Consider the following 9,453-nt stretch of genomic DNA (forward strand, 5'->3'; position numbering starts at 1 on the left):
GCCCGACACACTCTTCCTGTGACTACTTATTTCTTAGGCCTCTAGGGTCGGGAGCGAAATTTGCCACGTCATATGGTCAACTTGGCTGATCAGGGAGGTGGGCCAGGGCCAGACGCCAAGGACCCCGGCGTCTTCGATGCATCCTAGACGCAAGGTTTACTAGCGTCTCAAAAAAGGTAAGATCCGAACTTTTTTACAAACAAGGAACTATCACAAAGGGGTCAACACAATAAAACAAAGTCCCTCGGATGCAGGAGGTTTACCATCGGAACAAGGATTTTCTACCTTTGTCCGGCACTTCTCGTGCATTTGCATGCATGCAGCATGCTGCACCATTGCCGGCACAGGCTGAGCATGGTTCAGCCTGTCAGATGGAGCAGTAATAAATCGCGCGTTGCGTCGGAAGGTTCGCTGCCGCTGCTGGACAGGCCTGTGCCGCCCAGCTTCCGCTTCCGTGCCAGACGCCATACAGGAAACCTGCCCATTCGATTGCAGCGCTGCAGTCTACGCTGCAGGAGCACTGCGCACTGCTCGGACCAATTAAACGCTCCAGCCCATGCTCGGTTCCGCCGCGGCAAACAAAAAAGGGAGTCAAACACCATGGCAGAACCGCAGAAGAAAGCCAGTACTGATGCTGCCCTGCATTTCATACTAGTATCTAGTAGCAATACAGACATGAGACATCCAAGAAGATCGACTGTATTTCGTTATCATCAGCCCAGCAAACACACAATGCTCCGCTGACCTACCACGATCAATTATGTGAGCGGCGACAGGTAAGTTGGCTGGAAAAAACAGTGTAAATCGGAATTTTGAGCCGTCCAATTCAAATCCAACTGTTGTTTTTGCAGAGGGGGGAAACAGAGCACCTGAGCAAGAGGACTAGCAAATTCAGCATCTCGCCAGACAAAAAAGACACGCCCAGTTTACCTACACCCAAATCAAGAGTTCCACGATGAATCGATGATCATCAGTACGAACACGCGGCAGACAGGAGACAACCCAAAAGCCCACCACATCTTTCCTTTTCATCGGACTCTGAAGCTTGGGCCTTGGGGGAGCGCAGCACAGCATTGCACAGCACAGAGATGTTACATATGTTCAAAGAATGAACAGACAGGAGATACAACATCATACATACATCTGCCTACTACCAACAGCAAACCAAAAAATCCTAATCTACCTAGTATATCTCGAGCCACCTCCTCATCTTCATCTACCCCCCTGGGCAGCAGCAGCAGCAGCACCAGCACCAGCAGAAATGCATGCCCACCGCGGCGACGCGCATCGTCGTTTACCTTACCTCGGCCTGCAACGAAGTTCACTAGCTCAAGGCGCCTTCGTCTTCTCATCCAAAGTGTTGCAGAGATATCCATGTCAGGTTTGTAAAGAGTCAGAGTCAGCTTGGCTTCGCTTCAACCAACGAGGCGTCGGATCCTGTCTCGATCGATCAGATCATGAGGCCGAATCAGCTGTTCCCACCACTAATCTGGAGACTGCTTGGTATAGCTGCTGCTCGTCAAACGGTTTGGACACGTAGCCATCCATCCCCGATTTCATGCACTCTTCGTAGGTCGCCTGAATGACGTCGGCGGTCATCGCAAGAACAGGCAAATGCCACTCAACAAATGTCGAACCTTCCCCTGAACTCGACTGCTCTCTCTTTATCTCGTTCGCTTTCTTCTCCATTTCTCGTATTTGCCTAGTCGCCTCGAACCTGAAGAGCACATCACATTGATAATCAGCAGTCAATCAGGATGAGATACTATCAAGCAACAAAACATGACACATAAAGCCTCGAGAACATAACAGTTTGAAGAAGAGATGAAGTTAGAAATAACAGTTGCAGCAGAGTGATGAGTCACAGAATCATACCCATCCATCTCAGGCATTTGAACGTCCATAAAACATGCATGGAAGCAATGCGGAGGTTGAAGTAGGGAGATAGCATCCTTGCCACTTTCAACACAATGAACCTTGGCACCATACTTCTTCAGTGCGGCTTGAGCAACCCGCAGATTTACTTTATTGTCATCTACAACCAATATATTCTTCCCAACCAACAGGCTCCGAAGAAATGAGGGCCTATTTTGATTTTCTTTCCTTGCAGGTATATCTACTTTTAGCAACTGCTGAAGACAAGAAGCAATTGTGCTTGCTCTTAAGGGTTTACACATCACAGTATTGAACGTGGATCCATACTTGTCCTTGTCAGCTTCAGATGTGACCAAAAGGATCAGCTTGGGTAGCTCATGCGCCTGACCATTCATCCTGAGCGTATGTAGACGATTTGATAACTGAATATCTGTCTCGGGCCTCCACATGTCATTCTCAATAAAAAGCATCGACGGTTTTTCTCTACAAAGAAATAAAGTAAATGGAGAAAAGAGACTAAGCAGGTGTTGAAGAAGAATTTATGGCACATAAATAGAAGTAGTTAGTATTGAGGATTAGTTCTGGTCCTTCACAGGTCTTATATTTTTAGTTGAAAAAACATCTATTGTTAGACAAGCACCTGCTCAGCCAAGTCTACCGCATGCAATGCAACTGCACCGTCCTAGTGCACCTCATGCGCAGCACAACGTCCACCCACATAGCTAGAATCTAAACTGAGCCCGAAACAAATAAGAAATCTAAACTGAGCTTCTTACTAACACACTGTAATCTCAGCCTCTTCTATCTCTCAATCTTGTATATTGAAATCCCCATTGAGGTGGAATAAATTGCACAGAAATTGCTTCATTCTTGATTTCTGTCACAGAGAAAAATTCCGAGTGCTTTATCTCTGTCTGTCTGGATTTGGCTCACAGAGACATTCCGGTCATTCGATTAACTACAACTTGCCAAAAACCCTGCATGATTCACTACATCTACCTCTCTACTCCTGATTAATATTGGAAACTTTAGCATCTCAGGGCACATATGAAAGCTCCTCTTGTATTAGTGATACAATATATTACGTTTGGAAAATTGCATTTCCTACAAAACTATTACCTGAAAGTAGTGTGAATCTTTCTACCTCCCTACCCCTAATTAATATGGTAACATTAGCCTCTCAGAGCACATGTGAAAGCTCCTCTCGTACTAGTAATAAATACCATTTCCTATATAGCTAGAAACAGTTAAGCGGTTATTTGTCCTCTATTTCTAAAATTCCAGTGATAAGTTCTGTTAGGAATTGAAAATGACAACAGATAACTCACCTTGACTCTGTTGCGCCATTTTTCCCAAAGGCTTGAATTCCCATACTCATATTATTCACAACTTGAACAATTATTCCCAGCCTGTTAAGGTGATATCTTGTCACAGCACTACGCACAGGTTTCCCATCTACCAAAATCGCCTTCATTCCCCTAAAGGCAGTTGGTAGTGCCTCGGACAAGCTCCTCTCTGAATCACATGAAGTATCTTTGGATGCACGCTTCACAACCGCTGAGAATGTAAATGTACTCCCAATAGAAGGACGGCTGATAAAACTTATTTGCCCGCCCATAAGTTCAGCCAAACATTTGCTGATGCTTAAACCAATACCAGTTCCACCATAATTCCTTGAAGTTGAACTATCTGCCTGCATAAAAGGCGTAAAAACACGATCTTGTGCATGCAGTGGAATACCAACACCTGTATCCTCAATGCTTATCATCAAGGTCACGTGATCGGAATCATTTTGGCTAGATTTTTCACCCTCGAGCTCATCAGAAAGTAACTCCTTATCAGAGAGCAACAGCTTAAAACATTCCCAGCTATTTCGTTCATCCGCAGCTTGAAACCCACTCAAAGTATTGAAGGCACCATTAGCTGTAGGCTCAACTTTACAATCTTTCCCATTGAGGTTTCCATTGGGGACTCGATTAGCTTCCATAGTTGAGTTCTCAGCCAAAGAGACCCGCACAAAAACATGACCCCGTTCTGTGAACTGGAAAATTGATAATGAATGGGTTCAGAACAATTTATGAATGTTTTTATAACAGAATTGTATACAGAAAACAAAAGGTCAACATTATTCAAAGTTGCAAAGTATCGGTAAACAGAAAATGCTATGATACCGAAAGTTGACTGCTTACTTTGACTGCATTGCCCACTAAATTTGTCAGTATCTGTCGAAATCTCCAAGGATCTCCGGTGACAAGTTTTGGAACGTCGTCACTCACAAACACTGCAAGCTGCGGCAATAAGGGAAATATTAGGAAATAATGTGCTACAGGAAAGGAGGTATATAGAAGAATGGCATTTGTGGAATTGTATTGTCTGTTTGCGCTCGGCTGCAAACAATCACTACAGGTAGTCCACATCCATTATGACTATGAAAGCATAGGAAAGATATTGAATCATTTATGCTTGTAATAGTAAGATACCTCTATGCACTTCGCTCTTAACTTTGAGGCAAACAAAGAGATCACATCGTCCGTCAGCGTTCGCAAATCAAAAGGCACTTCCTCAAGTTCCAACCTTCCAGCTTCAAACTTTGCTCGATCAAGGACATCATTTATCAGTATTATCAACGCTTTGCCACAATCCTGAGCGGTCTGAGCAAAATCCTTCTGAGTCATAGTCAGATCTGTCCCCAAAAGCATGTCCAGCATTCCTACAACAAAAGGTAATGTTTTAAGATGGCCTAGTCCTTAGAGTGCACATTATGTATGTACCAGAAAGGAAGATATTCATACCAAGGACGCCGTTCATAGGAGTTCTAATTTCATGTGATACAGTTGCCAGAAACTGCAAAGAGGAAAACTTGCATCAGTATACAATTCTTCTGTACAGAAGAAAGCCAAGTAGCCTAAGCACACAAATAAATGTCAAACCTGAGACTTTGCAATATCAGCAGCTTCTGCTTGAGTTTTGAGCTCTTCCATTTTTCTACAATCCTCTGAAACTTTGTCATACCGAGACCATGCAGCACAAATTATATACCCAATAAGCATCCATATGACAAAGCAGCCCATAGGATTACTAATAGCAGACCACGGCATTGGAGGCTTTTGCCCATACCTGCACAACTTACCAACATTAGTGGAAGGACAATGAACCAACAAAGTCAGTGTCATGGGAAGAAGCTACTAACCTGCATCTCATTTCATGCTTCCTAAACGGATCTCCAAAATCAAGCATGCTAACATGCAAGAGGTCCACTTTATTATCTGGAGTTTGAGATCCATACATGGCCATAGGTTCTGAAGCATTTGTGACATCATACACATTCACCAATATATCCTGATTGCCAGCAAGTTTACTCAGCAAATTTTCCACAAGTGACTCCACATCAAAGGCTCCACCAAGATAGCTGTCAGTGGGGATTCGATTAGATTAGAGTCATGACTCAGGAGGCCACACTCACAAAATAGTTAAGTACATGTTCGTGTTATATTTCTGGTACAAAACTCTAAATATGTTGGGCTATCACACTAGAAAGGATCTTTGTATTGCTGAATGAGAGAAAGAAGGACAATAAGTTAATACTATATATGTATGAATAATGATACATTAATGCAAGTTCTCTAGGTCATTGTATGCTATGTTGAATCATCTGCTTTGATGCCTTGAAGTATTGTATAGCCAACACTAAAGAAATGACATGCAAATACAGGTTTTATGGGTCATCATATTTGGAAGATAGTCCAATCATCTTACCCAGCAGTTGCTTCCACACGTTGCTCAACTGATGCATCAGCAGGTAGATCAGGGCGATACACTGCAAAAGTGAGTACTACCCCCAAGTGGTTCGACCCAAGAAGCCGAAATGGGTTTGTTAACACAGGTTTGCCAGTTTCCCTCGCACGCAAGATGTTTTCTCGGTCCTCCTACATGCGAAACAAACGGATTATTTACACTGAACCAAACTTAAAACTGGCAACACGACATGTCCCCTGCCCTCAATGAACTAAGAATCGACAGACAGAAGAAACCATCATGCAGTAAGAAACCACACCTCCCCAGACATCATGTCCATGCGCGCAAGGTAGGAGACCGTATCCTGGGAGAAAATCACCGGGGCGTACTCATCTTGGAGAGGTGCACCCTCTCGATTCATAGTCCTCATAATCCATCCATGCTGTCTTTCAAAAGTTTCCTTCTCATGAGGGAAGAGGCGCTGTGCGTAAGCCACCCCATTTAGCAGCGGGCGCTCGAATGATGTCCTTGCCGTGTACTTTGCAAAAGTATCCTGCAGCGAAAGTTTCAGCAAAATGTAGGGTAAAACACACCAGCGGCAAATTGACAGATTTAAGACTGAATGACCAAGAGCATCCAAGAAAGTAAGAAAGGATCAAGTTTAAACTGCACCTAATCCATGTGATTGTTTTATTATATTAAGAGACTCAACTAGGGTCAGTATCCAAAAAAAAGGATAACAACTAGGGCCACCAACCAAATTAGGGCATTACTCATTGTTGCTTGTTGCAACAACCAGAATGTGCCTTCAAATACCATATTGCCTCGCCAAGGTACTCCTAAAAGTCTAAAGCTACCACTTAATCAACAAAAGCAGCGGGCTCGGAATTCCCAAAAGAGGACAGCTTTAGGGGAATATTTTAGGAGGAAAAAGTAGGATCAAGAACCCATCACTGGACAACCGCAGCCAGCACTGCATTGCTACGGCTGTGAGCATAAACAAATGGAGTCGGTCAAGCATCGGCCAAACCCAACCATTAACCACTCCAAAAACAAACAGAGCAATGTTCTTCTTCTACCGGCCTAGTAGTTCAGAGACGTCTCTGACTCTGTGTCTTGGAGGTTTGGAGCATAGAAAAGAAGCACAACCGCTCCAAGAATGCCACATATTCAAAGATCAAGAGGCCCACAACGGACCGACTGAAACAAATAATGTGCCGCTAAACGACTAGCCTGCAACTCTGTAAGCATCGAGCCACCACGAGGAAATATCCTTTTTTTAAGGAGATGCAACAACAACCATGTTTTGCTAGTACTATACTTGTTTAGGATTTCTGGAGCCCGCCATTGCCGCGGGATTGGAAGCACGCGGCGACATGGGAATGAACGAATGAATGCATCCTGGGAATTAACGAATGCATCGAGGAGGAAGAGGAAGAAACAAATCGGCAATCCCTATTATGTTGCTCGTTTGTGTTGCTTGCTCACCTGGTCGAGGGCGGAGGGGTTCTTCTCGAAGTGGAAGGTGGAGATGAGGATGGCGAGCGCGTGGACGTGGTTGACGGTGACCCCGAACTGCTCCTGCAGCATCCTGGCCCGCTCCTCGCACATGCTGACGAGCCGCTCCTCGGCGCGCTCCATGGTCTCCCGGCGCAGCTGCCAGTGCACGGCGGCCGAGCAGGCCACCGCCGCCACCAGCCAGGCCACCGCCGCCAGGCGCCTCCAGCCCCGCCTGGCCGCGTACTTGCCCATCCCCACCCTGCCCCCCTTCTCCTCCATGCCTTCCCCCAATTTACTACTACTCCCCATCCCCCACAATGCGCACCATATGCTTGTGGGAATGCGCGACGACCACCGGCCCCGGCCCCAGCGAAAGCACACCCGCACTGGTACCCAGAAGAAAACAAGTGCTCCCAGTCCCAGCGGGAGGGAGAGAGTGCGGGAGCGCGGCGCGGAGGGGTTGGGCGGAGGAGGCGGCGAGCGGGGGCAGGGGCGACCTCAAAAGAGCCGAGCTTTCGCGAGTTCCCAGCCGAGACAGCGGCGCTAAAATAATTAGCCCGCCCGCTCGCTAAGCCGCATTAATAAAATCCCCGGGCCGCGGCGCCTCTTTACTCCAGTGCTCCTCCCCTACCTCCGGCTGGTGGGCGGGCGGGCTCGCCGTTGGCTGGCGCTGCTGCCGAAGCCAATTAAAAACTGGGGAGGAATCGCACCAAGCTCGCTCGCTAGCTCTACTACTAGCTTTTTCCGTGCGGCAAATATTCTGGACAAGGCCCGCCGCGTGGCGTGGCGTGGCGTCCCCCGGCAAGCCAATTGAGCGCCGCGAGCCTCGCAGCCACAGGCCCGGCCTCCTGCGATGCTGGAGCGGCGACCGCGCGCGCGCGGCTCACGAAGCGAGGGAGCGAGCGGGCGGGCTAGCTAGCCTCGGGCGGCGGCGTGTAGGGGCTCTTTTTGGTGGGTGGGTCGGTGGAATGGAGGGGGCGGAAGGCTGGCCGAGATCGACGGCGGAAGCGGCGGAGCTGGGCAGACGCTGCCGCTGCGGCCTACTCCTGCTGCTGATCTGCTGGAGCTGGAGGCTGGAGAGAGAGCTACGGGTGGCGGCAGTGGGGGCTCGGTGGTGGCGATCCTGCGACAGCGACCGTGGCGGGGGAGGAGGGAACCAACCAGGCAGGCCAGCGGGGAGGGAGGGGGGGAGAGGAAGAAGCCGGGTGGGGTGGCTGCGGCTGCGGCTGCGGCTGCTAGCGAGGTAGAGCCAGCCAGTAGGAGTAGGGGGTGCCAATGCCAGCGACCCGCGGAGTCCTTTTGGGTCACGTGGCGCGGGGCGGAGTGCGGGGCGGCCGAACCCACCCGTGGTCCGTCCGATCCACACACAAACACACACACGGCCACGGCCGGAAGCAGAAGCAAAGCGAAAGAAACGGCCGCCCCCCTACATCGGTCTCGGATGGCTCTCCTTTTTGTTCCCTTGTTCACCTCGTCGCCCTCCTGGGCTCCGCCGGCTCAAGACAGCGTGGTCTGGTTTGGTTTGGTTTCCTTCCTCCATCCACACGCAAGCTAAAGTGGTCTCGCTACGGCGATGGGTGGCGCGATCGGGCCGGTCGCCTCGAGAGAAAACGATGGCGTCGTGTCATGATGCGTGGGTTTTCTTACGTGATTGGACGTCAAAATGTTCAACACGGGGGGTTAGGCCAACTTCACCGCGCGACCCCAAACGGATGTCCGTTTTATCTGGATTCTGTCCGTTTGGGTAGGGCAATGGGGTCGTGTTCGGGCGTGTCCTGGGATGCGGTGGCCGTGCGCCCAGCGCGCGGACGCATCCGTTTGCCCCATCCTGTCCGGCTCTGTATTTTAAAAAAGGAGCAACTTTCAAATGCCAAGCCCTAGTTCATCAGGCCAGCGGCCCCAGTTCATGTCGGCAACTCAGCCAGCGGTCGGCAACACAGCCAGCCTTCAAAATGAATAGTTGTCATCGCCGGCAACACAGCCGGCCTCCAAAATGAATGTTTTCCTCGCCGGCACACAGCCAGCGGCCCAGCGGGCGGGCGGCACCCATGCCAGCCTCCAAAAAGAACGGCCACGGCCGATCGGACGACCTAGTTCAGGCCTTCGGCGTCGAGCATCTCCTTCTGCCTGGCCTCGAACCAGGCCCTCGTCTTCTCGCTCATCTTCGACAAGTCCACGCTCATGATCGCAAGGGCCACCTCCTTCGCTTTGGTGGCGGCATTGGTGGCCTCGATGTCGAGCTGCCTCTGCCTGGCCTTGACGTTGTCGGCCTCGATGTCGAGCTGCCTTTGCCTGGCCGCCTCCTCCATGTCGAGCTGCCTTTGCCTGGCCGCCTCCTCCATG

At 49.2% G+C, this 9,453-nt stretch overlaps 1 protein-coding gene across 1 annotated transcript; it reads right to left on the reverse strand.

Annotated features, from left to right (window-relative positions):
• Positions 1 to 901: 901 nt before the first annotated feature.
• On the reverse strand, positions 902 to 8,313 carry LOC123145547 (probable histidine kinase 6). The gene is made up of 11 exons (XM_044564978.1): positions 7,099 to 8,313; positions 5,930 to 6,163; positions 5,632 to 5,801; positions 5,066 to 5,284; positions 4,806 to 4,992; positions 4,668 to 4,719; positions 4,356 to 4,585; positions 4,065 to 4,163; positions 3,204 to 3,916; positions 1,876 to 2,358; positions 902 to 1,717 (listed from the first exon to the last, which is right to left on the reverse strand). Exons 1-11 carry the CDS (start codon positions 7,417 to 7,419, stop codon positions 1,456 to 1,458), a joined length of 2,970 nt encoding a protein of 989 aa, XP_044420913.1. The 5' UTR covers positions 7,420 to 8,313; the 3' UTR covers positions 902 to 1,455.
• Positions 8,314 to 9,453: the final 1,140 nt, after the last annotated feature.

This window comes from Triticum aestivum, chromosome 6D, assembly GCF_018294505.1.
Source record: "Triticum aestivum cultivar Chinese Spring chromosome 6D, IWGSC CS RefSeq v2.1, whole genome shotgun sequence".
Taxonomy (NCBI): Eukaryota; Viridiplantae; Streptophyta; class Magnoliopsida; order Poales; family Poaceae; genus Triticum; species Triticum aestivum.